Here is a 27,889-nt window from a genome sequence, read left to right as displayed (position 1 = left end):
AAGCAGAACGGAAAATAAAAGACTCCAGCATTCACTTAAATTCCTGTACTGTTCTAAGCTCTTTCGCTGCTAATAAGGTGGCAGAATTTCCTGACCTAGGGAGAGCTACGCACACGCTGCTAACTGCTCCCCACAGCCCCTACGTGCTAGACCAAAGAGCTGATTTTGAGCCTTAACAGCCCTGGCAAAGATATATCCACCAAGTCACAGAGGTGCCTCTGTATATCAAATCCATAAATAGGTTAACATATTACATGTGTTATTGTATCAGTTAATGTAATTTTCACGTATATCACGTATGGCCACGACAGCCATAGCTGATGCTGAATAATCCAGCTATTAGAAGGGTGAGCAAAACCATGCGGAAAAAACTCCGTATCAAAATTCTCAGTCGGTGTTTCTAATTGAGAAAAAGAAAAAAAAGTCGACTTCAGGAGCCAAACGAACACCAGAAGATAACACACCACCACTGAGCTGCGATAACCCTTCGTGTAGAAAACAGCGAGGCTGCCTCAGTGACAGCAGAAGAGAGGAGGCATTATTCACAGCTAAAGCCTGAGGTGGAAGAGATTCCCTTCAGTGCCTGACAGCAGCCTTTTGGGATATGGCAGATGGCACGCGCGACTGAGGTAGGAACACACTCGACTCCATCACAGTGCTTCTTAAGTCTGTTCCATTTTAAAATAAGTTCACCAAGTCAGTCACATGCTCTGCTGAGTCCTGTAAGAGGTTAGTCTAGTGAGTGCTTTTTCAGAGAAAGGAGGAAAAAAACCCCTGTGGTATCTTCTCACTTTCCTGAAACATCTGCACCACTCCAGTGCTCCTCCAGAGGCAGAAATACAAAGGCCAAAGTCCTGACTGCCACCAATTTCTTTGTAAAGTGATTTTGTGTGCACGTTGGGTTTTTTCCAAACCCAGCGCCTCATAATCCCAGGAGTTATTCAGGGGTCGTTTTCATCATGCTTCGACTTTTTACCTGGCTCCTCCATCTTGAAAAGCCATTATTAAATTGCCAAGTTAAATGCAAAGCAATTAGAGATTTGAGGAGACAAACTAAAAGCCAAGCTTGCAACCCTCCGACAGAGGATTATAGTGCCATCTTCTCTTAAGAAAGGGAGAATAAAAAAAAAAGTCTCAAGAGTTTTAAGGAAATAGGATCACCACCAAGAGCACTGCATGAATTTAAGACAAAAAATTGGAAGGCATCACTGCTTCCTACTGTGTTTTTGCTTCCATGGTTACTTAAAAAGGGATACCGAAGGAAATTTGGAGGACTCGCATTCGCTACCAGATCTGGCAGCCATGGCTTTCAGAATCCAGCTTAGAGACCCAAATGCTGAAGTCACATGAAAGTCAAGATTTGTCAAGTGTCTTTGCCGGTTTTCAGGGCCTCCGGCCCCGAGCCGCCATAACCCCCTGCTCGTGCCCTTGTTTGTTACCCCAGGACAGGGCTACGCCGCCACGATGCCCCCACAGCTGCAGGCAGGGCCCAACTCGCACCCACTTTTGTTGGCTTTGCACGTACAGTGTGAGTCTCTATCAAGGACAGAGTCTGTGCAGACAGTCGTTTGAAATAATTGCAGTGCACGTGCACAGACTATTCAATGTTTTCTTCCTAAATTTATCAACAAAAACACAGCTAGAACTTTCCACTGCACTTCATTCTCATGCTGAAAGCTTTTGCTACTTTCTCATAAAAGGCCAGAGCAGCCTTATCCCACACAAGGCAACTACATTTCTTCAGTCCAGGCTGTTGGATGACTAATTGTCAGGAACGTCACCTGGCAGTGATAAATGACCACTCATTTTCATGTGTTCAATGCTTTTATTTTGTGCTGTCAGTGCAAATTAAACACCAAGACTACCACCGTTTGTGCAACAGCTTTCACAAAACAAATCTTACAAACATACAGCAATATACAACAGATCAAAACAGCGTTCTTACACTTGCAAGAGTCATGAAGCCTGCTCACAATGAAAACAGACAGCAGAAACGCGGCTATTACAAATGCGTGACCACTAGTGGCAAAGCAGTTTTGTTTTGCGAAACCTGAGAAAGCCAACTTATTTCAAACATTTTCACCCTCTAATGATCCTGTGCCCAACTTTCATCTGTAGCTGTAACGGCAGCCTATTTCAGTGCTTAAACAAGAACCAAGTGTCTAAGTGTCCAGTGCAACCCCTCACAGAGGTACATGATGCAACAACTCCTTCAGTGACAGCATGTTTTTACACATGCTTTAGGTAGTTAAATTCAAGATTTGTGTTCCCTGCACTACAGTGTGTGTATATGATTTTCCTGTGCTCTCCTACGTCATCGACTACAACAACATCTCGTCAACTACCACTAGCATAAACCTAAAAAGAAACCTGAAATTTGAACACAGTTTAATCAACTGACCCAGCCCACGAAGACAGGATAACATTCAGGAAACAATATTAACATAATAGTTCACAAACAAGAAAAACCAAGGGCAAGAAGTGAGCTTACAGCTCCCAGATTTACATTCCTTGAGGCATGTCATGAGGTGCAGGGTTAGGTGAGGCAATATAGCTGACTTGGTGCAGTGGTCCGGCACTTACAGCATTAGCAATTTGTGGAGAGTTTCCGTAGGGTGGATTTACTGGATGCCAGGTACTAACATAGCGATAGGCAGGTACTAAAGAATCAAACCCAGGAAGAGACTGCTGGCCGAAGGGGTCCGACACCACTGGGTAATATACTGGCCCATAGGACAGGGGTGGAGGCTCTGCATTTTGAAAGTTACCTTAAAAAACAGAACAAAATACACACACCATATTTTACCGCATCTACGGCCCTTTTATGCAGGCTTTCATTACGACGAACACAGCATTGTTTTGGTGGCCAAAAGGGAAAAATTTAGTTGACCATTTTATGCCCACGTCTGTCCCTCCTAACAGAGGGGTCAAAAGCATTTTGGGTGCCAAGTTAGACTAGAGGACAACTGCCTCATCTTCTCACTAAACCCTGTTCAAGAACTGCTTAGCAGCATTCTGCTTTGGAGTGGCAGCTTTTTCAAGAGGGACTCAGGTAAGAGAGCCAATATATTCTTTCCCTGTTTGATTTCTGACCGTACAACACTCAACTGTGCCAAAGAACCACCCTAGCTGAACGGGCTGAAGCATTAGCAGAGCAGTAAGCCTGGATGCCTCCGAGCAACAGCCTTGTCATGGTGCACTCCTTTCCAACACCGTCAGTTTGCCATCTTCCACAGATTTTCATGAGCCAGGCATCTGACCTTTTCGTCATCTTTTTCCTCATGGAGCACTATCCTCCTATTTACCGCCAAGCGTGCCCGCAAGTTTGATACAGAGCTGCTGGGTGAAACTAAGTTTTGCTGTGAATGTTACGCACAGTAAGAGATGCAGCCAGCCATCAGGGCTACTCCAGAGATAACAGCTCAGCACGCTGAGCCTAAAAACCAAGGTTTGCAACACCTTCCTTTTAAGAACCCCCATGGAGCTGAAGTACCAATGCTCAGCGCTTGCCAAAACTCAACTATCTCCTTTCCTTTAAATACAGGCGTTCTGTTTCGATACCATGACTATTTGCTTATGAGTAAGCAAAGAGATTTCTCCACAGTCTCAGCAAAAGTTCTCCCAAATTAAAGTTAGCGTATCTAGTACAGGCCTAGAAAGGATTACTTCTGTTTGTGGCTTTAGAAAGCCCGTGACACATTGGTGGCTGTACCAGTGACTGACATACTTTAAGCAGCACCACAGATGGCAGAAGAACTTGTTGTACCCCCTTACAAGGCTTCCTCTGCACCCTCCTAGCCTCCCACTTCCTCCAGGACAGCAAAGCTGCAGGCAAGCAGCTCCTGTGGAGCAGTCCTGCTCTGAAAACTTATTCCCTCGCTTCTCATAAGTTGCATCTATGGTCTTATACTCAAATACTAACCATTTGCAGGTGCTTCCAAGGGAACCTGGTGGACTTCAGTTCGCCCAGCATCAGTGTAGAGCTGAGGTACTGACTGATCTAGGACAGGAGCTGGCTCAGCATATGCTGGATAAACTTCCACAGGTGATGATGGCAGCACTGGCTGTACATACACCATGGAAGGCCAGTAGTTCTGATGGTAATACTTTGAGAAAAGGAAAAAAAAATACAAGGTCATGCATACAACCACATACTCTCCACCCCTCCTCCAAATCACTACTAGTTTCACATCTAAAGTCAGGAAGAAGTAAATTTTTTTCCTTCCTAGCCCCTTAAGATACCACACACACCAAAAAACCCCAATCCGGCCTATCGGGAAAGATACTGCAATACCTGCAGCAACGGCCAGCTCAGTTCCACACTGCTGTTGTGTCAGAAATCTTTACCAAGAAAGAAGATTCCCACCTATCAACTGTCATATTCAAAGAGACTTTTCCTATTTCTTCAGTTGCAGCAGCTGACATTCCTTCTTCAACTTCCCTGAGCAGCAGCACTGACACTGCCCACAACTGCTGGTGCAGAGACAACTCTTCAGCACAGCAACAGTTCCCAGAACACAGAGAAATGGTGCTACCAGTCTGAGCACAGCTGTACAAGTCCTAGAGGACTTGAACCACACATCTCTAAGTGATCTTTGATGTCTTGTCTAAGTACATCAATTTTCTGAAGTATGGCTCAGGTTCTTCCCCTTATCTTCACAGAAAGAACAATATTTATCCACCACTCCCTGCAAAATCAAAAAAAACACCACCACCACCCAAAGTATAAAAACTAAACATACGTATTAGTGCGCTTCACATTTTGAGGTAGAACTTCACTTCCTGAGCTATACTTTAATCTCCACCAAGCAAGCCTGTAGCATTAATAGCCAAGTGCACGGGATGCACATTTAGCACACTTGGAAGTCTCAAATACGCGAGTACAATGTTTGTCAAGAAAACCAGCAGTTCTTACAGGCAATTTACCATCCTCGTTTTCAAAGCACTTACTTGCAATCCCAGATTAAAATAATACCGCAAGACCTTTGTATCTGAAATTAAAGGATACGACATTAAAGAGCAGACAAGTATAAACCGACAAGCAAAAGAAAGTTACACACAATAAGAGCATTTTATTTTAAGTTACTCTTACTTAATGAGGAAGAGTATTTTAGCACTACTTTTTCTTTAAAGTTTCAAGGGTAAAGAACGTATCTTGAACATAAACAGTTGTAAAAACTAGTCCGTCTTTCCAAGTTAACCCAGTCAGATATTTGTGCAATAGTAAAGCAGCTGTCTGACCTAACTTCAACAGTTACATTCATTTTAATTTTGGTTTATTCATCTCGATTACTCAAGTGATAATTGTCAGTGTTTTTACAAGTCTCCACTGCCTAAGCAGCTAGGCCTTAAGCAATTCTGGCTTCCTATTAAGGCTGGGTTTTTACAGGAAGAAGTACTTTATCAAGTAAGAATTTCATTATGAGCCCCTAAATTAAGTTGACCACTAAAAGCAGTCCCTCCCTGAAGAAATGAGGGAGGGTTTGCAAGCAGGCGGCCAGGCGGGAGCAGCCTCCTCGTACACCAGCGACAACTCACCCCCGTTGTACACACGTTGCACACACGCTCTGCACACACACAGCGAATGCCCACAGTGGGCGGGCACGCAAGACAGCCAGCCAGCTCCGGAGGTGGCAGCTTCACACCGCTTCTGCCCAGCGTTAAGTCTGGCTCTGCCACTACCTCCATCTGCAGGGCTTTGCTGAGCACGCACCAGAGACACACGTCAATGAGGACAACACAGGCAGCAATCCCAAGACCTTCTGACCTAGTTTGGGAGGTCCCCCCAACTGTTCTATCAAGTCAGAAAATGGGGGGAGGAATAAGGAGTACGTTCCTTCCTTTCCCTTCCTCACAGGGGTACTCAGTTCTCTGCTTTCTCACAAGTCGTCTTTTACTTCTGTCTTGCACGTACTGAATAATTTGCCCCCAGGCAAATACATGGTACACTGAGAAGCAATCACAGATGTGTGGAGGAACTTTGAAACCACTCTCCAAAAACTCTGAGCTTGGAAACACGTTTCCAACTGTACAAAAAGAGTGAAGCAGCTTTAAACCTTTACAGCTGACCGCTGAAAGGAAAGAGAGCGCATGTTTTAACCCTATGATGCAGCTGGGACTGTGCATGAGAGAGTGCTGATTTTTCAGATTCAAATACAGATTTAAAGGCTCAGGAAGAGCAAATCACCTATTCCACGGCAGCAGGTCTGCGTGTGCATGCACACACAGAGACTTTGCTTTAGTACTGCTGGGAGCTGAAAGGGAAAGCAGGGAGACGCCTCAAAAAGGAAGCAGCCACTAAAGGCTCCAACTTCACAACACCTCCAGAGTTACCACACACCCCATCTTCTTACCACCTTCCCACTTCTCCCCTGACCAGGGCCTTGGCTCCACGTTGCTTCCCCGTCCACTCATCTACCACACCCCCACACTCGCCCAGCCCTGCTCTTCTACAGCACCGTGTGTTGCAGCTTGCTGTGGGCAAGCACGGCGTCAGACATGCAAACCCCAGTCCCAAGTGCACGAGGATTTGTTCCTCTGCTGCTGCTGGTGAAAATCCTCAGCTCTTTTACTGTTCAGTGAATTTGATCAGGGCAACAATCCATGCAGCTATTTTGGGAAGCGCACACTCCTTACATCCAACAGCTGGGAGCTTACTCCTGAAAGTGCTGGAGATTTGGCTGCGACTTTGGCCAGAGTCAGTAAAATATTAAATAAAAATAACAAAGGCGCACAGAAATGCCAACTTTTTGGTATCTAGCTGAAACTGCATCTACGTTTGGAACAAGTTGTTGTGGTTTTTTTTTTTAATCTGATTTTGTTCTTCAATTGTTTATGCAAATCTATGCAAAACAAGCATAAGAGCTGAATGAAACAGCTGCTTCATAGCAGCGATAACAGTACAAAGGAAGAGCTGGGAGACTGAAGTGACAAACTGATACTGGAAATACTGACGTCTGTGGAATGCTGGAACAGAAGCCAGTACAGTAGGAGACCGGTTTTTGTTTATATTGCTCTTTGAGATGTCTAGAAATCAAGTCAGTCTTCAGTAAAACATGACTACCTTATGAAGCAACAGCTAAGCCAAAAAACGTTAACCACCCTGACATGGAGACATAAAGGCTGTGTTGACTATGGATAAAAATCTCATCTTATAATGCATCAGGACAAAAATCACAATGAAAATTTTTACGGTGCTGATGGGAAGCTCTGGTCAATCCTGAACACTGCTGCGGTCTCACGAACACAGCAATGCCAAGCGGTCTTTTATCAAACAATAGGCAGCAGGCAAGGGTAGGACACCTAAGGTCACGACATTAACAAGCATGTTTCACAAGCCCTAAGCTCCATTAAACAACAACAAAAAAAAAGATTCAAGAGACTCTGAAAATCAGAACAAATGCAGATGGACCAAGTAATAGATAGGGACGCAGCAGCTTTTCCTCCCAAGGCCAGGACTTTGTTGACGTCACACTCCCAATCCAAATACCAGGCCTGCAAGTATCTTCAGCAGAGTGCACACAACTCCAGGTCAAGTACACCAACATACTTTGCTCTAAAGCTTCTAGATGTCTTAACTTAAAGCACATATACCATAAGCAGTGAGACAACATAAATGCTACATGCAATTCTTTATTAGCTACCAACCTTGAAATCCTTAAAAAAAATGTCTACAGTCTATGCCAAGAAGGACATGGCCAATACTAGGTGGAGTGACTCATCTGAAGAGCTACAGGCAGCAGCTGAAGAGGTTATTAATCCACATCCACTCCAGATTCTTGTCAGTACACTTAACACCCAATTCTCCCGAGTGCTGAAAGCCTCTGTTAAGGGCATTCCACTAAAGCTGAAAACCATTAACTCTGATGTGTGCAGACTATCACCTACAGTGACACTACTGCAGCAGGAGAGTGGAAAAGAGAATATTCAAGATTAACACCACCAGGAATTCGGAGCACCTGCAGCAGAGCAGAGTCACTGCAGAGCACCACAGCAGCACCTGTGAAAGCAGCAGGCCTCTGAGCAGCCATGCCATAGTGCTTCTTCCAGATCAACTTCTGATAAGACAAGCGTGTTATGTGATAAACACAACTGAAAGAATCCACAGCATTTCAGCCCAAAGTTGTTCTGCAACCTACCAGATGTAGCTACCTGAACTGCCCACAGCAAGAACAGCTCTTTGTCTCATCTGAAACTAGCCCGCTAAAGTACATTGAGGAAAGCCCCACACAGGGACAACAGATAGAATCAAGCATGAAAGCAATGTGCATTACTAAAATATTTCATGCTCCATCTTCAAGTAATAGGTTTTGGAGTAAAAGCCAAAGGCTTTACATTCTGATGAAACAGAAGCTACAACTATCATACACCCAAAATAGTCAGTTACAATGACAGGGTTTTTTTGGCAGGGGGGAGGTGGGAGGAAGAAGTCAGACAGTTACAGTGAAAACTATATTTTTCAAAACAGTGCAAAAAGGATCACTTGAATTTCACTGACCTACATATATTCAAGACAGTTTTTTCCCCCCTCACCCCTGAATGAAAAGCTACTCTCTACACCAACAGAGAATATGGGAGCTTCAAGAACTTGAACTAAAGGTAGTAAGCCTGATAAAGTCATGTCATCTGCTGAACCAATAGATGGCTGTTAGAATAAGCCAGCTACGATGCACAGACTTTCAACATACCCAGCACAGGGGGGGAGACTGAAAAAGCCCATGTCCTTCAACCAACGTGCAGTGCTAAACCCGCTACTTGAACAACACAGAACAGCCAGTTCTGCACTGCTGCTCTTCACAGCAGGCTACAGCTTACCCCGAGCCTGGCCTCACTACTGCCAAAAATAGCTTCCCCCCATGCTCCCTGCCAAAGGCGGCAGAAACAACTGAAGCTGTTGTACGTGACGCAGTGGCAACACAGGTAGCCATAACCGAACTCCAACTGGTATCCAGAGCGCTCTCCACTCCGAGCACTACACATTAGGACAAGCTGAATCTTGCTGTCAAGAGGACAAGCAAGCTGAATAATCAAGTCTTCTTTTACAGCCCCTCTAAGTTTTTAACCCTTAGTGCAGCTTGAGCCAAGGCACTGTTGAAAGACTGAGCAAGGGGACACGAGCATCTTCCACATCTGTCCAAAACAACACACAACCAACAATCCTTATCACCTAAAACAAGACACAGAATAGTTTTATCTGCCTCTTGAGATGCGTGCAGCGACGCAAAAGTGGCGTGTTTGGACATCACAGCATTCCCCATCTAGAGAAAAACAAGTTACAGAGGATAACAGCAAGCAGTACTGTTATTTCTGTAGCTGAGAGGCACTTCGTTTGTGATAAGGACAGCAGACAGCTTGATCTTTGGGTTATTAAACAAAGCTCTGAATTACAGGCTCCATTTATGCCTTGTGAGCCATAAACATGACAGAACCAGGGGGTAAATTAATAACAAAAGAGTCAAATCTGTATACACCTGTTGCACTGCTTAACCAAGCTTGGCTGCCTGATGCCACTTGGCACAGCACGCTGATATTCTTAAATTCTAAGAGCAAGTTGACTAAAGATCCCCACTTTCAAAATGAAGCCCACATTCAGCTGGTAAAGCTGAAAGCTGCTCTGCTGGTCGGTACCATGTTGGTCTTTGCGCCCTCGTTGCCCAACAGCTTACTGTCATAAGGGATGACAGCACACGATAAGATGACCCTACACTTTATCCCTGGTTTACTTTACCACTGAATGACACCTTGGAGTCCTACAGGAAAACAACACTGTATCCCACTGAACCGCGCAACAGCAAGACTTTAAAAAAAAAAATCTGTGTATTTATAATCAGTTATCAGAAAAACAATTACTCCACCAAGAACCAGTATGATATAGGCCACGCACCCTCCCTTGGTTTTCATTTCTTTAGGATGCTGTCTGAAGCTGCAGTTATCACATATTTGAGTCAGACACAAACTTGCTATTCAGAACTGGGAATTAAAACATTTTCAGCATAAGCATCCGTAACATTATTTCTCGCTCCCTGCGAGCTGCAAAGAGCCATTTCTTCTCACTATAGGTATTCTGTTAAGTTTCCATGGAGAACACAAGTCAGAAGTGTGCTGAAGAGCAGCAGCAGTAAAAGCACAAAATACTGTCATTACCTCGAGGCAGATCACTGCCACTGGGATCACAAGAGTAAGGTGGAAGAGCGGCACCAGCTTCTCCCACCTCACTGACTGGAGGAAGAGGAGCTGAATAAATTGGGAATGGCACTGAAGAAACTGCTACAATCAGAAGGAAACAAAAGTCAAGTCAAATTTGCAAAGACAAGTCACATGAGCAAGATGCTAAGTTACACAACTAAGCGTGCACTTCTTTGTCACCTCAGTGCCCCTAAACACAAGCTTTAACAGTTCTCTTTAGTCATCGCTTTAAAAGAAGTCCAGAAGAAATTTTAAAACCAGATGGGAAGGTTCCAATCTCACAAGCCCTCACCATATATCTATCTGCAAGCTTCATATTCCAGTTAAGAATAAATGTCTTTTTCAATCATTTCTCCTTACTAGAAGGCAGGCCAGACTTTCCTGACATAACTGTCTGTCCTAGACCAACAGGGAACAGACTAGGTCATCAGAAGTGCAACAATAAGCCCACAAATATACGGGAAGGTTCAAGACATGCCAGGCCAAAATTTTTTGGGACACATACTGTTAAATATTCATTAGGTGCCCCACACCTCTAACACACCAGCAGGTTATTTGTAATGGCATCAGCAAGTAGACAGAGAACTGTGCTGACTAATCTCTCATGCAGGGGGGAGGCGGAAAAACAAACCAAGGAGAAAAATGGAGAAGAAAAGGGAGACAGAACTGAGCAGAAGTGAAGGTGGAGGTTTTATTTGGACACTAAATGAAGAGCTACACAAGACACGAGAAGTCCTCTCTATAAGAAGGGAAAAACCATTTTTTTCTTAACAGACATTTCACAAGAATGACAAAGATAAAGCATTTCAGGGGGTAAGTGCACCGCGTGACAAATCACAAATGTGATCTCCTGGCGTGGCAATAACGAAGCACAGGAGCTAAGTAAGGGCGACAAAAATGAATCGGACATTTGTGTGGATCCTGAACCATCCACAGCCAGTGACTCTCTTGGAAAGGACAGTAAAGCTTCAGGACCAATATCTCAAATCAAGAGGAAAATTAACTGTAGGAAATGGGGAGAGAGGAGCTGCCATGAACTTCTGCCTTCTGAAAAGAACTTTCTAGCAAAACACTTGGCATTAACGGCTAAAGGTGGTGAGGGGGGGACCCAAAGCAGAGACCTCCAATTCCCATGCAAATTCAGGTGCAACTGCCCCCTTCAAGATGTGAAAGCAAGAAGTCAGTGAAGTCACAACTACTATTCAGTCATTTTAAGCCAAAGCAAGTGATATTGTTTGGCTGTTTTTTTTTTTTTTTTTTTTGAAGTCTTTTAATGTTTGTCTTGGATAGGCAGGAAGGAAAATGGGAGGGGAAGATGTAAGCAAACACTTAAGATATCCAAGTCCACAGCCATAGTATGCACACTATACCTGGCCTCCCTATAGAAACAGGAGATATTATGACTGGCTGAACTGCTGTTTGTGGGGGAGCTGCTGTTGTGACACTGGCTGGAGTGGAGGCAGCAGAATTTGAGAAGCCTGTAGCTGGAGCAGCATAAACACCTGTGGAGGCTGAGATTGCTGCAGAGTTCACCAACACCTGGAAAAGAGGGAGAGCATTCAGCAGATTGCCTCTGCAACTGGCTTTGACAAAGACTATGGAAACATCACAGAGTCCAGAAATTCTCACTTTACATAAACACATTTTGGAAGTCCTAGCTGGAAAGGCAGCCAACTATCCCAGTTCTCTCAAAACTGGCTTGAAAAATACCAGTTTAGAGTTGCATACACCTGCAAGGCAACTTCTTGCCCTTCTGTTTTGCTTGTGTTTATACAAAATTGTATCCTTTGCTACAAGATGCTGTAAGGGGCAGGGAGAGGAACCCCACAAACTGACGCTAACCAAGCAGAGTGGTCACCTCCCCACAGGGCTACCACAATAAAGTACTAAGTACTACCTTCTGGGGACAGCTGTAGGAATCCACTCCATCTTGAGGTGACACAGAGACTGGCACTTCTTCCTGAAGGGATTCCAAAGCAAAGCATGGTCCATTTAAGAGGCAAAGAAGTCACAAAGCATAAACACGACACCTCTGGATTTTTTTTATTTATTTATGGACTATATACACAGAGACAATCTTTTGTAACTCAAGTAAAAGCAGTTTTATTCCGACAAGCACAGGACCGGCTTTCACATGCACTGTAGACCAGTAGATGACTAAGGATTTAGTTTCAGATTAAAAAAATATTCCAAAGCCAGTTTTATCAGAGCTGACATCTCATCAGCGCCACAGTGGAGGAATAAGACTAACTGGAGGGCAGTACGATAAAACCAAGTGCTGTCTGGAGCCAAAAAAGAAGAAACATTAACAGCACTCAAATACACTTTCTCTTTGCAGAGGGGAAGGTGGAAAATCATTAGCGTATCTAGTACAACTCAGACTGTACGTGCAGACTCAGACAAAAACCCCACCATTTAGGGAGGAAAAGGGCGGCAAATATATAAAAGAAGTCTCTGACCTACTGCGTTGAGCCTACATCCAAGAACAGTTTCTACAAAGAATGCCACAAACTTCAAAAATTCCTCATCTGAACAGACAGCGACAAAGGCTTACCAAGTTTGCTGTAGGTTCTGCCGAACTAAATACTGTTGCAGTTTCGCAGTCGGGATCTGGAGGGCATAGGCAAAATTGATTGAAGAAAGCAGCATTAAATCTAATCCTTCAGAAACTTATAAAAATGTCACAATGAGTGCGTTACATCCACCAAGTGTTCTGTCAGTAAAGACTAGTTTTACTTACCTGGAGGTGCATAGATAAATTCTTCATGAAATTTCCCTACAAGGGAGAGAATATGAAGCTTTGAATCAGGGGTGGGGTGGGGCGGGACAGGGGGAGCTCCATAACTACATTTCAGTGCATCCATTAATGAGCTGCTTTCAGTATCAGCTTGTTTAGTGCAGAAGAGGTAGAGGAGCACTCAGGATACACTCACTTTGTTATTCCACCAAGTGTCAGGGTTGCCATTACCACATTTACACCATGCATTTTTAAGCAGCAACTTGGCTTGCTACAGACCTGTGCAGTTAGAAGGGTGATGGCGAGGCAATTTTAAACAGAAGTGACACATTTTATCAGAGAATGAAGAAACATAATGTACTCACACACATATTCAAAGCTCACAACAGGCATTTAAAAGATGTATGGAACAGATTTTGACAATCAAAAGCACACTGAAGATCATCTAAACCTGTCTTTTTGTCCACTAATCCTTTAAGAACTCACCATTTTCACTTGTTTCTTCCTCCTCTGAGGAATTCAGGGTCTGCTTGTTAGGTGGAACAGAGTTTGGGCCTCTCCTTGTTACCCAAAATCCTGCTGGACCTTGGACAATGGGAGCAGGGCTGCCCTGGTTCTAAAAGGCAAAGTCAGAAGTGTGTGTTTAGAAGTCATTTAAAGCCTTTCCACGATCTAAACACACAGGCACAGGAGAAAGACTGGCAGACCAAGCTTGCTGCAACCAAAACTTACTAGAACTACCCTTTGCGTGTCTCTTCCCACGGACCTTGATTGCAGCAACACACTTGCAGACCCATTTCTTCCCTTTACCTTCCGTTCTGCCTAGCACTGTCCTATGCCATACAGTCAAGTTGCTCCCTCACAGAACTTCTCCAGCTTTATCTCAAGCTCAGACAAAGCTGGAAAGGACGGAGCAGACCCCAGACAAAAGCCAAGACCGCTACCCCGACATACACTCCTGCATTCCTTATCCTGGAGCATTCTCACCACACCAACAGCAGATCGGTTCATCCAAAAATCTCTAATTATCACGGAAAAACGTTCTCCAAGTCACAATTAGTGAAACCCGGGCGTGGCTGCTGGCACAGATGCCACTGTCTGCACTAACTTGACCCACACATGCAAGCCTGACTCTTTCAGAAAGCGACACCCATCAAGGTTTCCCACAGGACTCCTTTAACACTTCACATGCCCTTTGTCTTTGCTCTGAAGTCTGTCCTTAGCTGCACCACAATTAAAACAGAGTTGTCTGAAGCAGGAATACAGGGTTGAGATGCTCGAGTAAAAGAAGTTGATTCACTCTTTTGTGATGGCTAAGGTGACACTCAAAATTCTCCTCAGAAGACATGGTGACTATGAGATCGATAAAGTGCTCAGAGAGGCTTGTAAGATTTCCAAGGTTGAAGCAGAGGTGGTAAGTCAGAAGATTCTCCCACCAGGCCTCTAGTAGGATGGCAGAGTTTTCTGCGAGATGCATCTTTCCCCAGGAAATGTTATATTCCTTTACTAAACAAGACAAGGAAGAGACAGAGAAAAGGCTTTGGCATTAACAATAACAAAGTCACTGAATGAACATGAAAAACCATTCATCAGGAGCTGCAGGTATACAGTCTAGCAATGGGGAGGAAAAGCCAGTAAGCTATATAGATTGCACGTTGGGAAAAAAAATTGCAGGATAATCTGCCCTTATTCTTTGACGCTCTCGGATGAAAAAACGGAGCAAAGATTACAGATCTAGCACGTGAGGACCAATTTTAAACATGGTGGCTGTTGAAACAGCCCTGAGCAGATTCCCCCTCTCTCATTCAAATACAAGTCTAACATTTGTCTAGTTCACTACAACACAGTAAAAAGAAATCCAAACCCACCAGATTTCTATAAAAGATGATCTGCTTTCCTATTCAGATACCTAAATACCAATTGATTCTTTTGTAGCACATCCTGCTTTGTACTAGGCTTAGACTACAAATAGAAGAAAAACATTTATTTTAAAGCTTAAAAATACACTGTGCCACTTTATCTACAACCTGACAAAGACTGTTTTAAGAGAAGTCTAGATTTGGAATTTCCTTCTGTTTCTGCAGCAGAAGAAACTGTTTCAGGAACATCACGCTGGCCCGAAACATCACAACCATCTATTCACAGGAACAATCCAGGCTATCACTATACAGTTTCTGAAGCTAGCTACACAAACGATAAATTACAGTGTGGCAAACAAGTGAAAAGCTCTCTCCCACAATATTTAGAGCTAAGCAGACACCCACAGCAGGAAGGATGTTGCTTTGTTTTCAAACTGCAATAGAAAGGAGAAACACAACCCTACTTTTATGAAAATACACTAAAGAGAAAACAAGTGCTACTGGTGAGGGGAGGGAGAAAGAAGGGGAACATTTAGAAAAAAAAACTGAGATTTTAAGCAGATTTTACAGGATCTAGCCTAATTTCAGCCTTCCCTTCTCCAAAACACATTCACTGCTGAAGTTTATTCCAAGAATAAAAAAAAAGAAAAGATGCTGCTGTATATTTAGGTGAAGAAGTGCTGCACATTTGTACAGCTTCCCCACCGCACCTCTCTGAGGGGTTTGAACATCCCCCTTGTTCATAACTTACTGGTAAAGCAGGGAAAGCACTGTCATCCTCTCCTTCAATTTCGTAGAAGGTTATAGTTTCTTCTGGTCCTTGAGGCTCCTCTCCACTCCCTGGTACGAACCCATACTGACATTCCTTATTCACACTCTGCATCTGACGGCGGCTACGGCTGTATGAGCTTTAAAAACAAGAAGGGAGGTTAAGAACCACCACTGTTTGGCATTTCACCTTGGTTTTGTTGCTCCATTTTAACGCTATTCTTTTTGGAGAGGGACAATAAACCCATTGTTTCACACTGTGCTACTAACAGTCAGCTCAGCTCAGCCCTCCACATCCCACCATCCTCCCCAACTCTTTTAGAGCAATGTTTTGTAAAGAGGTTTATATATTCACTTACCAGGACCTGCAGGAGAAATTGTCATAGCTCTGATAGCATCTCTTTCCTGGACTGGGGTAGAATGCTATTTGAGGGCCAAGCATGTTGTGCCTGTTTATATATCGGGCAGATCCCCTAAGTTTAAAGGGTAAAAGGTGCAATTACCAGGAAGTGCCTCTCAGATGGAACTCATTTGTAGTTTTACCTATTAAATAGCACAAATCTCTCCCAACTAGTCTGCAGCAAGAATGAATACAAAACAAGTGGTGACCTCAAGACAGCTTTTCAAGGCTTCATACCTTGGCATCCCAAATCCACGGTTATGTCTCTGAGGAGGATTCTGAGGATGATAGTGTTCATAAGATGCCATATTTCCACCACCCTGTGAGCAGTGAACTGGAGGAGAGCGCCCCGAAGGAATACCGTGCTGTAGCCGAGGTGGAAGAACTGGCTGACCTCTGCTATACGCCACAGTCATAAAGACTTCCTTTCCACGAACTTTCTTAAGCATTCTCTTCCGTGTTTTCACATCTATTTCTGCAGTTTTGGTTGAGGACAGAAAAGAGAAATTTACACCTTAAACAGCTGACTCCAGGGCTATGTTCCATCACTTCGTAATAGTCAATATTTGGACATATGGAAAAGAAAGAGCCAACGGCCTATCCCGGAAAAATGCATTTCAAGCGTGCAAACTTCATAGCCTTATTTTGAAGGCTCAAGTGGGTGTTCTAAATTATGAGCAGAACACAAGCATCTCACATGTGAATACATTCCCAATTTCAGCTGGCCAAACCAGTACTCTGTTAAAATCTCTTTACGAAGGCTGCATTTACTTATGAAAACAAATAATTCTCTGAATTAAATGCATCTCTGCCAAGGTCAAATCAGACAAGCTTTCTGGTTCACAGACCCAGTCTTTGTACATGGTTCCGAAGTGCCAAATGTCTTCTTGGTAATTTTGAGTAATACCAACTTTGCTATGTATTTTCAAAATATTTGCTCTTTTGCAAAGGCAAATTCATCTCTCTGTCCGAAGGGTCACTTTACATCAAACTCCTGCAGTGACCAAGTTTTGTCTCACAGGCTGAATTAAAGACTGCTACTGTTAAAGCTGTCATGAGTGTCTCCTCCACTTCCCCCTCCCCCCAAGGGAAGGAAACCTTGTACAAACCTATTCCTGAGAAGTATCCACCTGTTATTTTCTGATAGGCTCCTCCTTTCCGACTGGGAACCATATTCCAAGCAAGGACAGGTGCCACTTGTGTCACCGGTTTTAAGTTTGCCAAAGGAACTGTGTGCCTACAGGAAGAACACTGATGTCAGCAGTGCCACAAGGATACAATGTGCATAACCGCACAACAACATAAGCTGAAGTAACACTAAAACCAGAAAAAAACCACACAAATGTAAGAGTGTAGGGAGCTTGTGGAAATAAAAATAATAACCTGTTTCTGACACCAAGCACGCATTATTGTTAGTTGTTTATTAAAGAAGGCAAGCTAGGATTGAGTCTCAACACTACTGACTTCCTGGGTCAAGTTCTTCCCTGCATTTGTATGCCTTCAGAGGTACACCTGAAAGCATTTGACACCACAGAATTTTTGCAGTATGTCATCAAGGTGAACTCTAGGTTTGAAGAAAGGTGAATGCTTTGAACAGGAAGGTGGAGAAAGTGATTAGACTCACCAGAAGTGCCAATTATTTAGTTTGGGTACAACATAAAAACTCCAGAGAAACCAACAGCAGAGGGTAATTTGCTATCTGTGAATTAAGCCCAAACTGCAGAGCTCACTTTCGCATTCCAGAGAAGAAAGAGCAGAGAGATTTCACAGAAAGCATTACAATGATGATTTTGGTCATTAGAAATCCAAGAGAAAAAAATTCTTGCAACATCCTATTTGAAGAGTGATAGACAAAAAGGAAGCAAAGCCTCACTTTGTATTTAAAAGCCTAGGTTCTCTTTTCCAAGTATCTTAACAATCCTATTTTAACCACCTGCAAACATACAAACTAAACCACAAAGAGTTCAAACACCAAGTCGTCACCAGACTGCTTACTTTTCCGCCAGCTCCTCCACGAATACAGTCAACGTGTTGCCATCCTGTCCGACTTCCTGGATATGAGCATTGTAATACTTACCTCCAGGCTCCAGCCGTACCTGGAGAAAGAACAAGGGAAGCTCTAAAAATGCCGATGTATCGGGAGATTCAGAATATTGCCTACAAACCATTAAGAGCAAAGGCTGCTCCTAGCTGATCCTATGTTACTAAGTTGACTCAGGAGCCTCAAATAATTCTTCAAATTAGCAGGCAAAATAGAATACTGTACTAACTTCAGGGAGGAAGGGGGGAAAAAAATAATAAAAATCAGTCCTGTGAGTGACTGAGAGGTAAGATGATACCAGCTTTCTAACTGTTTTTTTTTATGCACTGTGCCAAGCAGGTAAGTACCAAGAAAGACTGCTATTTAAGAACTTGAGGAGAACAGAAGATAAAATGGAATTGGAAAGGAAAGCTCTGCTGAGCTTGAAACAAGTCACTGAGTGAATCATCCACACTACCTCAAACGTGGAAAAAAACCCAAGCTGTCGCTACATACAACACTGAAATACAAAGAAAGCTGACCTTCCTTTCAGCATCTCCTGGCCAGATCATGCTATTCCTCCCTTTTCAGCACTTCCCTTTCTATTTTATAAAAAATATTTGCTACATTACTGTTGAGAAGCAGACAACTGTCCAGACTCGTTGCTGACCCCCAGCGAAAGTCTAACAGACAACTACCTCAAATGCACACCCTGTGCACTTTGACCTCTTACTCTGGAACTTCCACACTCACAGAATATGTATCAGGTTCGCAACGGATTTCCAAGCAGCTTTTCCTTCACACTACCCAAAGTTTAAAGGTAGATTTTAGAAAGAAATAACATCAAAAAGAAAGTCAGATTAATAGCTACAAGGAAGAGAATGAGAAAAGCTTTGGGAAATTCTATAAAGTCAAATGTTTTTATGGCTTATCATATTCCATTCAAAGCAGTTTTAGTAGTTTATCATAACTGAGTCTCCTTTGAGTACTAACCTGGCACTTGTCTCCTAAATAGTACTGTCTCCCAGCAAACACCATGTAGTCAATTTTTTGAAGCTCTAAAAATAAATGAATAAATAAATAAAAAGGAGAAAACCTTTAAACTACTGTTTGTTCTTCATGAATCCTACAAGTACTTCATGCCAGCATCCAACTACAAATTATAGGCCAAACAAGTTAAATACTTCCTATGCATATCTAAACATTCCCCACAGTAACGGTGAAAAGTTAACTGTAGATGTTATTGTAACAGACCATAACCAGGCTAAGTTACAGGAGATCAATAACATCCAGATAATGCAGTAAGTAGCACTACCACGTCAATACTACAACATCTTTTGTGATGATACTGAGTTAATCCTGCGTTTAATACCTATCCTGGTATTAAGAATGTTGGACATGTCTTGTCTTGCCAGAACACTGGTGGCACTTTGCAACACCTGATGTTATCCAGGAAAAACTAACATGCCTAGAGTCTCCTGGCTGCTACATTTCAGTAGGTTTCTCTCCATTCGTTGTCTGGATTCTCTGCACATCAGTACTCTACATAGATAACTAGTTACTATACTCCGTTCCAAGAATTTTAATGACCCTCATTATTGCTTATGCAGTTGTAAAATGCTGAAGTTCTTCAGCAGGCAAAGCACTTTGGGTCAGACATCAAACACTACTTCAAAACTTAGCTTTCTTGGTAACTTCTTGCTTTACAGATCAGCCACAGTGTACACCAAAGAGCAGCAACCTATCCCAAACCACAGGACCGTGAAATCTCTCCAGAAGGTTCGAGCCCAGGAGAGATGGGAAGCAAGAGAAAACTCATCTCATTAGACAGATCTCAATGCTAGATTTGAGATCTTTGTTATTATACAACTCTGAAGCCAAAATCATGCTTTAAAAAGCCAAAGTCCTTGCACACGTGCTGCAACAAAAACCTCCCAAATTTGAATGACTTCCAATACGACAGAATGGTAACACAGTTCTGTACTCTGCTTTGAGTTCTTGCATTTCCTGCGCTACAGTCAACAAACAGCAGAGCTCAGATTTTTAGCAACCTTACCATTATACAGCACCAGCAGCAGTGTATTTTGTACTTTGAAGTGAAGCCAAGAAACCAGCTACTGGCAAGAAAATGTACGACCTACAAGCATCTGCTGGGTTAACCAGCCTCCTTCACACTTCAGCTATGAAGAAACAGGTGACAGGCCTCAGATTAATCAATTTAACACTGACCCTTGTACAAATAGACTTGTTTGTGTTTCCTTTTTTGAAGATACCTTTTCTGCTGTCCAACCAAACATCAAACTCCACATTTCGATAGATCTCAGGGTCCAGTGCCTTTAACACTTTATAAGGAACAGGCATCTTTGATGGATTTTCTGGAGGCTAAAAACAAGAGTTGAAACAGAGCATTAGCAAGTGCATTTAATGTGTTCAGCATAGTCTCTATCCTGCCAGCATCTGTGGACCACTTTAAGATGTACACACACTACCTTCCAAAATTTTCACTTCCACTATATTTGCCTAAAAACCAAAGCTCAAGAAAACACATTTAACATTCAAAAGCCAAGCAAACAGACTTTGGAAAGGTTAGAAACGGGCTCAAGAGTTATATTTGGCATGTTCTTTACTCTAAAAGAATGGAAGGAAGCTAGCCAGAATAACGAAGCCACGGCTTCAAGAGCTGCTGGGAACTTTGGTTATTATACCAAAACCCAGGTTTTTAAGGAATTTCTAAATCTGTTCCAAACTGATTTACACTGTGTTCAAAACAAAACTTAACTGATTTAAACCATTTCTAGGAAGAAGAAACAACAGACCAGGGAACATCTGCTAAGCTTCATCTTTGGGGGGGAAAAAAAAAATATTAGCTAGAGAAGAACAAGAGAATCTTGAAAAGGAAAACGCCTTATCCAATTTAATAGAAACTCAAGGGCAAAACCAAAAGACAAGCAGATGGAAGAAATAAGCCACCCACTTTCCAAAAAGTCATTTTGAAAAACTAGAAAAGAAGGTTTAGCCCTAAGAAGGGTAATATCACACAACAACAACAAACCCACCATAAGGAATTCTTCCCTAACTGACAAACCTTTTCTTCTTCAATGCCTGGTTTGAACTTATGTTCCTGTGGATTGTCAGTATCATTGCCTTCCCAGTCGTCCACTCTAAGTAATTGAAAATAAGATTACAAAAGATGCAACGTGTAATTTCTAGCCAGGATTAAAATCAACCAACTGTTCATACAATCTGAAAAAGCACCATGGTGCCATCAAGTGGTACATTTTGCCTTAAACACTACCATGGCTGTGATACAATACAAGACAACCCTCTTCCTAGTTTCAAGAAGATGAGTTTTACTTATTCCAACACCCACCCCTAAGGAGGGCAACTGCTTGCATTAGGAAAGAAGGAAGCTGATCCCACTGACTGATGAAACTCTTGCACTGTCAAGTACAAGACACCCCATTCCAAGTCCTATCAAACCAATGCCACCTGCAAGCATTCAGTAACAGTCAGAGGAATCCCTCAAGCCCTTCCAGCAACTTGAACACCACAGGATATGAGGGTTTCTGTAGGTACATTCTGTCCATCCCCCTCATCCCTAGTGATCCAACAGACTTTAATGCCATCATTTAATTATCTGTTTGGGGTATAAGTCCATTAAAACATGACAAACAAGAAAATAAAGCAGAGCTCATTTTCTCAATACTCTATTGCCTCTGCAGAGCTACAGAGGCTTAAAAGAGTAGTAAGGCTCTCCCTAAAAAAAAAAAATAATTTGATGACATAAGGAACAAATTTATTTACAAATAAGCTGTCATTTTACAGAGTAATAGGCAACTCTAACCCAGCCAGCAGCAGAGGATGTTCAATTACACAACATTTCCCAGCTCCAAGGAAAGCACACTCTCTTTCTCAATATACTTCAGCTTTGCATTTGTGTCATGAGATACAAAAAAGAGTTAATACCCCAGGAACAAAGAAACTTGGAATAGTTGCCTTTGCAAGGTTTTAAAAAAATTTTTTTTTCTTCCCTTTTACCCCATCCCCTTCCCAAAGTACTACCTCTTTTCTGATGGATTTCTGGATACTTTTTCATGAAGACAATCAAAGTTTGCATCCTCACTTCCTACAGAGACACTGTTTCTGTTCTTCTTGGATCCACTTCGAAACACCTCAACTGCAGACCTTAATTCTTCCTCATCCATGCCAAACACATCTTTGTACAGGATCTCATATAATACAGCTGAACAAATCAACACAAAGCTCAAACCAAAGTAAGATAGTATCAGATCCATAAGAACTACAGCAATTTTCAAGGTAAGCATATCTTCAGATATTATCTACTGTTACAAGGCACTAGTTATATTACATTCAATTAAAGAAAGGATCATAGAATAATTCAGGTGGGAAGAAGGGACCTCTGGAAGTCATTTGTCCAATACCCCACTTAACAGATAGAATAATGACTGTATGTATATGTTAATATACATTAAGTGAGCTTCCATCTCTCTCCTCCCCACCCTGAAAACCAAAACAAATTCTGCCTATAAACATATGAAAACACGTAATTCCCTTCCATAGAAAAATTATTTTAAGTTTACCCTGGCAAACAGAAGCATTTTCCTGGAATTGTTTTGTATACACAGAGTCATAATGGCCATTGCCGGAACAACACAGTAAAATCTAGGAAAATAAGGAAAAAAAAAAAGAAAGGCTTTAAGGCTGGAATAATGTAAAACTTACCTCCTCCTATTTGATATCCTAGCTCAAGACTACATTATTCTTTCATTCTACAGTCAACACCAACTCATCAAGAAAACAATACTCTCAAACAAATACAAAAGCGCTGTAGAATCAGCTTAAAACTGAATCCTAGGTGAAGTCTCTACGTAAGTTTGTGTATTACACAAAGAAAAACGATCAATTTGTACATCATGCTGTATTGAACTTGAGAACAACAAACTAAGAGTTTGTTTCCAGCTTACCTCTGAAACCAATTGCTCAAGAGGTAAAATAAATACAAGGCATTAAATGCAGTACCCCCGAGATACACTGCCCAAGTATCACAGGCACATTTCACCCTTCCCTACTTGAGGGACTAGAAGAGCATCTACTCCTCTAGTCCTCCACAAAGCCTTGCTTTTAATAAGCAGCGTTCTGCTGCCTTTTGAACAGATGCATGCCTTCTCCAGCACACGCACTGCTACACCAAGTAACATAGACCATCAAACCCCATCTCGGCCTGTGGCCGCAGCCAACTGCAACTGGCAGGAGCCCTTGGGCAGCTGTCAGCACGCTGCCAGCACGGATGCTCTCCAGTGAACCAGCAAGAGCTGGGATGCCAGGGCTCTTAATTCAGTGCTCACTGCATCTTCTGCCAACACAAGCTTCCATCTCATGGTGAGAATTAGCAACACCAGGAAGCGCTGCTGCTGCCTGTACATGCAGTCTAATGACAGACAGCTGCCAACACTTAATGAGAGCTCTGGTGGTAAAGCCTTCGAGGACAAACACACATTTAGACCACACTGCTCGATTTTTAATGTTAGTTCATTTTGGAATTACATTAAGCTACTCAGGAAACTACACAGAAAAAGAAAGAAGCGCATGTAAGCAGACTGTGATACTAACCAACAGAGAACACCAGCTGCAGCAGCACAGATTTCAGAGCAGCCTAGGCACTCTGACAAATTTAACAGCTCATACCAAAATCCATACCGCAGCAACTTCTCTGGCATCATGCCTGAGCTAGCCATATAATTGCAAAGGCACATCTACATGACTGCAGAAAAAACAAGAGGGGTCAGATGGGAGGCAATACTGAGTACTTCTCCTTTATGTTCCTTCTTTTTGCCCCCAGTAGTAACCCTTGTGTAGATAAGCCATTCTGTTAGCTCCCATTCTTAACTGGGATCAACTGGAGTGTCATAGAAACGTATCAGTTTGTTAGCTTTGTTAATGTATTATCAAAGTCAGCTTTGGGGTTCTGTTCAGGTACACAAAAGCACTGTAGTTACAACAACTCAATTCCAGTGACAAGTTTTAACAACTAAAGCAGGACTGGAGGTAACTGGGATTCAGGGGTAGGGGTAGGAAACTGCCTCACTTCTCCTTACCTTGTCTTCAAAGCCATTGTCTGTAGCGTAAGTGGCTGGCTTTCCAGGGTACCGGTACAGAATAAAGTCTCGCCTAGGTAAGCGGAGGAAAAACAAGACTTGAAAAAGCACACTTGTAGTAGAGCATACTTGTAGTAGAACCATGTTATGAACAAGTTTACAGGGAGCTGTTTAGAGAATCCACTGTTGGTTTATAGAAAAATCAAGTAGAATACTTTTCCTGAATGCTACCATACAGAAATAGTTAGATGAGCAAAACCCACACATCTTAGCAGGGGAAAAAAAAAAATTTATCTGGGAAAGACCATTATGTTTAGTCACAGATTAGGTCAAGTACTTATGCTTACGGCAGGGCGCTCAGAGACAATTAAGCCTAAGTGATTCAGTCACCCTGCAAAAGGATTAGAGCCTCAGTACAGGAACTAGTGACTTGCAAAACTTCAGCTTGTTCCTTGAGTACCAGAGACAGGACGAGCCTGCAAAGGGAGGGTTCTTCCTTCTACCACTGGAGAGCCAGACTGCTTGTTACAGGATAGCAGCATTTGAGCAAGACAGCAGCACCTGCACAGGTTTGTGTTACCTTTGAAATAAATATCAGGGTTTACGCACCAAGTAGGGCAAGTACTCCTCACTACTGGAGCTTTCCAGAACACCTACATGAGCTTTAGTCATGCTTATAACTACCACACAGCATTTCCACTACACACAGCTCCTTGTTTTTTCCCCGTTTTCCATTCTTCAGCCACTAGAAGGAAACACTTGACTTCAGAGTTTAACATCAGCAAAAAGATAACAAATAAACATTGCTGGAAACTGACCCTCCCCTTAATCCACACTGTGAGAACAGGGGCTGTGATGGCACCTATTTACACGTTAAAGTAACTTTGTTAGGGTAGCACTTCTCACCACCTTCCACACATTAGTATCTTAGTGACAAACAAATGCAGGGCCAGAACCCAAACACCACCAAGTACAAAACAAAGCGAATTTGAAGAAGTTCTGATACTTACTTGTACATCACTGATAATGCACTCATTTCCAGCTGGCCAGCACTTTCCTATGCAAGATTATGAGATTACATGAGATAGCAGAGCCGTCTTCAACACTGAGAACTCTATTCTAGCTCTCTGTAGTATTAAAATACGTAACCAAACTCATCAGTTTGTTAAAACAAAGAATCAATGCATTGAGAATTGAGAGATAAGGATTTCAGGGGCGGGGGGGGGGGTGGGGGGAAGGTCTGCAACATGGGACAATCATGATTACGAAGCTGAGTAAGATGGCACTATTTCTGGCAGGAACTCTTAAACACAGCACTCAAGATACTTTTTTTTTTATATTAAAAGCACTGTTATGTTTTTTTTTTTATATTAAAAGCACTGTTATGTTTCAGACTGCTGCATTCACCATACCTACTGGTTAACAGTCTAAAGAAATAAAAGTTTGAGCTCTAGTATTTGAACCTGAGGGTAAAGGAAGAAACAAGGGATTGCAAAGCCTGATAAACATTTGGTGTGAGGTACACCTCACATACTTGCTTCTCTGCCTTCTTAGAGAAGAACTGCACTTATGAATAAGGCCCACGAGAGGCCTCAGCTTTGCTGTCCTGTCTGCATAGATTGCTCCTCTGCACCAGCACAAATCCCCCCCTAAAACTGGTATTGTTTATACCTGTGAATGTTCAGTACAAACCCACAGTATTCCCTAGGCAAATGAGACCTCAGGATTTGGGTCTATCTAAAAAAAAACAAAACCCAACCAAAAAACCAAACAACCCAAACCATCACCTAATTACTTTCCTGTTGTAGTCTTCTCAAATTTTAATCTCTTGACAAGTATTACATCAGTCTTACCTTTGGATCTCCTAGTCGTTCAAGGTATTTCTCAAATGATCCTTCCACGTACTTTCAACAAAACAAAGAAGAAAACAAATATAAAACCTTAGCCAATTGGAAAGAAGAATTAAACCTAAAAACTACACCAGACCTTATTAGGTATTTAATGGGAAGGGGCAGGGCAGAGGCCAGGGGCATATACTCCAAATTTGGGACTAGTCATAACTCAGGGTTCTGAAGGGCCGTAGTGTGACGGGTATGACTTCAGCTGTTCCCTGCCTTAGAGCACGGGAATGATCTGGGGTAACAATGTGGAAATATCAAGAGACCCTAAAAAAATTAGGAGCATGAGTCTGAGTAACACTCAGTGACTCATCTCCCTCCTCGATTAGATGAAGCACTTAACTGCTACTTGTGGGGGGGAGGGACACACACGGGACAGACGGACAGACACAATGACGACAGACGGACACACAAAACACATACCAAAAAAAGACCCCAAACCAAAAACCCACAAAAAAACACCGTAACACCACACAAACCACCACATGAAACCTCACACACACACAAACCACCACATGAGAAGCCAACCAACCAAAACCAAAAAAAAACCCAACCCCAAACAAAAAAAAACCCCACCCAAAGTCCATTACTTTGTGCAACAATTAAACACACTTTGGAGTCTCCCACCATCTTTTGATGTTCATTTATTACTGCAAAATCCTACATATTTCCTACCTACTAAATTCTGCAATGGTTGCTCCACAGAGAATATACTACACAATTAACTGTCACCGTACTGGTTACTTGGGTATTAGTAACTTGCTTGATTTCAGGAACTTCAGAAATACAAATAGAATTTGTGAGATTGCAACTCAAATAAGATAAGCAAGCAATCACACTGCCATTTCTCTTCTCCTCTATGGATCAAACACGGCATGTTTTCAGTGCATATATTTATGTGGGGAGGTTAAAGGCTAAACCCCCTCCCACATTACTTCCTAACTATGTGTGCAAAACTGCCTCACGCACAAGTTACTTACAGATTCAAAGTTATGCTGGTGTTGCCTCATGAACAAGACACAAGCTCTCCTAACTTCCACGTGATGAATTTGAGATGAAAACAGCTGAAAAAATAAAGGTTATGAAAGAATGAAGGAAAAAGTTGCAGAGTTTAATTCATGCTTCACATTAGGCTTATTTTACATAGACTAACAGTTTAGAAAGACTACCACCACCACAAAACAGGGAGAGGAGACACTGCAGAGGGCCACAGGCACTTGAGGGAAGAAGCTGAGGAAAGTCCAAGTGACCCAGGAGCCCTGCCTGGCTGCCCGAGAGCCCAGGGGGGCTGATGCCACCCGTCCCCTCACACACCCCCGCCCGCGACACCTCACCTTGGGCACCCAGGAGGGGTCTCCACGAGCACTCCCTCCCCGCGGGCGCGGAGCGGACTCCGCTCCGCCGTGCCAGCCCCAGCGAGGGCCTGAGGCGCCCCATCTCCCCCCCCCCCCAGCCCGTTCCCAGCGCCGCCCCGCCACCCACCTGCTCCGAGACGGCTCGGAAAAGGCAGGAGGCGTCCTTGGCCGTCATCTTGCGGTACAGCCCCAAGCTGCCCAGGTACTCGTCCATGGCCACCTCGCTGAAGGACTTCTGCCCGAAGTACTTCTTCCAGCCCTTCTGCATCTTCCCCGGGCGGCGGGTCGGGCTGAGGCGGCGAAGGCGGGAGACGGGGGCTCCGCGCGGGGCGCTGCGCTCCGCTGCGCGGCGCGTGGCAGCCGGGCGCGCGGCTGCTGCTAATGAGAGGCCTCGCCCGACGCGCCCACCTGCGCCCGCCGCCGCCCCCCGCATCCCCCCCCCTCCCGCCGGGCGCCGCCGCTCACCCGACGGGGCCCCGCGTCGGACTCGCCGCCGTCCCGGCGCTGCTGGGCCCGGTGCCCTTTGCCTGCGGGCTGCCCGAAAGGCAGCT

General features: G+C 43.3%; 1 protein-coding gene across 1 annotated transcript; it reads right to left on the bottom strand.

Moving 5' to 3' along the window:
- Positions 1 to 2,502: 2,502 nt before the first annotated feature.
- On the bottom strand, positions 2,503 to 27,606 carry LOC104348992 (UDP-N-acetylglucosamine transferase subunit ALG13-like). The gene is made up of 23 exons (XM_086469886.1): positions 27,466 to 27,606; positions 26,964 to 27,047; positions 25,939 to 25,989; positions 25,096 to 25,142; positions 24,086 to 24,158; positions 22,571 to 22,652; positions 22,032 to 22,212; positions 21,055 to 21,130; positions 20,243 to 20,351; positions 18,963 to 19,027; positions 17,945 to 18,045; positions 17,059 to 17,186; positions 16,187 to 16,424; positions 15,492 to 15,689; positions 13,409 to 13,527; positions 12,926 to 12,961; positions 12,740 to 12,795; positions 12,083 to 12,145; positions 11,556 to 11,724; positions 10,144 to 10,266; positions 4,951 to 4,991; positions 3,923 to 4,106; positions 2,503 to 2,768 (listed from the first exon to the last, which is right to left on the bottom strand). Exons 1-23 carry the CDS (start codon positions 27,604 to 27,606, stop codon positions 2,503 to 2,505), a joined length of 2,631 nt encoding a protein of 876 aa, XP_086326012.1.
- Between the last annotated feature and the right edge of the window lie 283 nt (positions 27,607 to 27,889).

The sequence above is a fragment of the Leptosomus discolor genome, chromosome 9, assembly GCF_034619465.1.
Source record: "Leptosomus discolor isolate bLepDis1 chromosome 9, bLepDis1.hap2, whole genome shotgun sequence".
In the NCBI taxonomy this organism is placed as follows: Eukaryota; Metazoa; Chordata; class Aves; order Leptosomiformes; family Leptosomidae; genus Leptosomus; species Leptosomus discolor.
The sequence above is the reverse complement of the archived record's forward strand: the minus strand, read 5'-3'. Positions and strand labels throughout refer to the sequence as shown.

Bases quoted from the DNA above. Each gene is read 5' to 3' on its own strand.
- LOC104348992 (XM_086469886.1), bottom strand. From the start codon at position 27,606: ATGCAGAAGGGCTGGAAGAAGTACTTCGGGCAGAAGTCCTTCAGCGAG. The intron at 4,992-10,143 runs GTAATGACAGTA...CTTTAATTTCAG, and splicing joins TGGCAGTGATCTGCCTCGAG to ATACAAAGGTCTTGCGGTAT. The intron at 2,769-3,922 runs GTTAGTATTTGA...CTGTTTTTTAAG, and splicing joins CTTGGAAGCACCTGCAAATG to GTAACTTTCAAAATGCAGAG.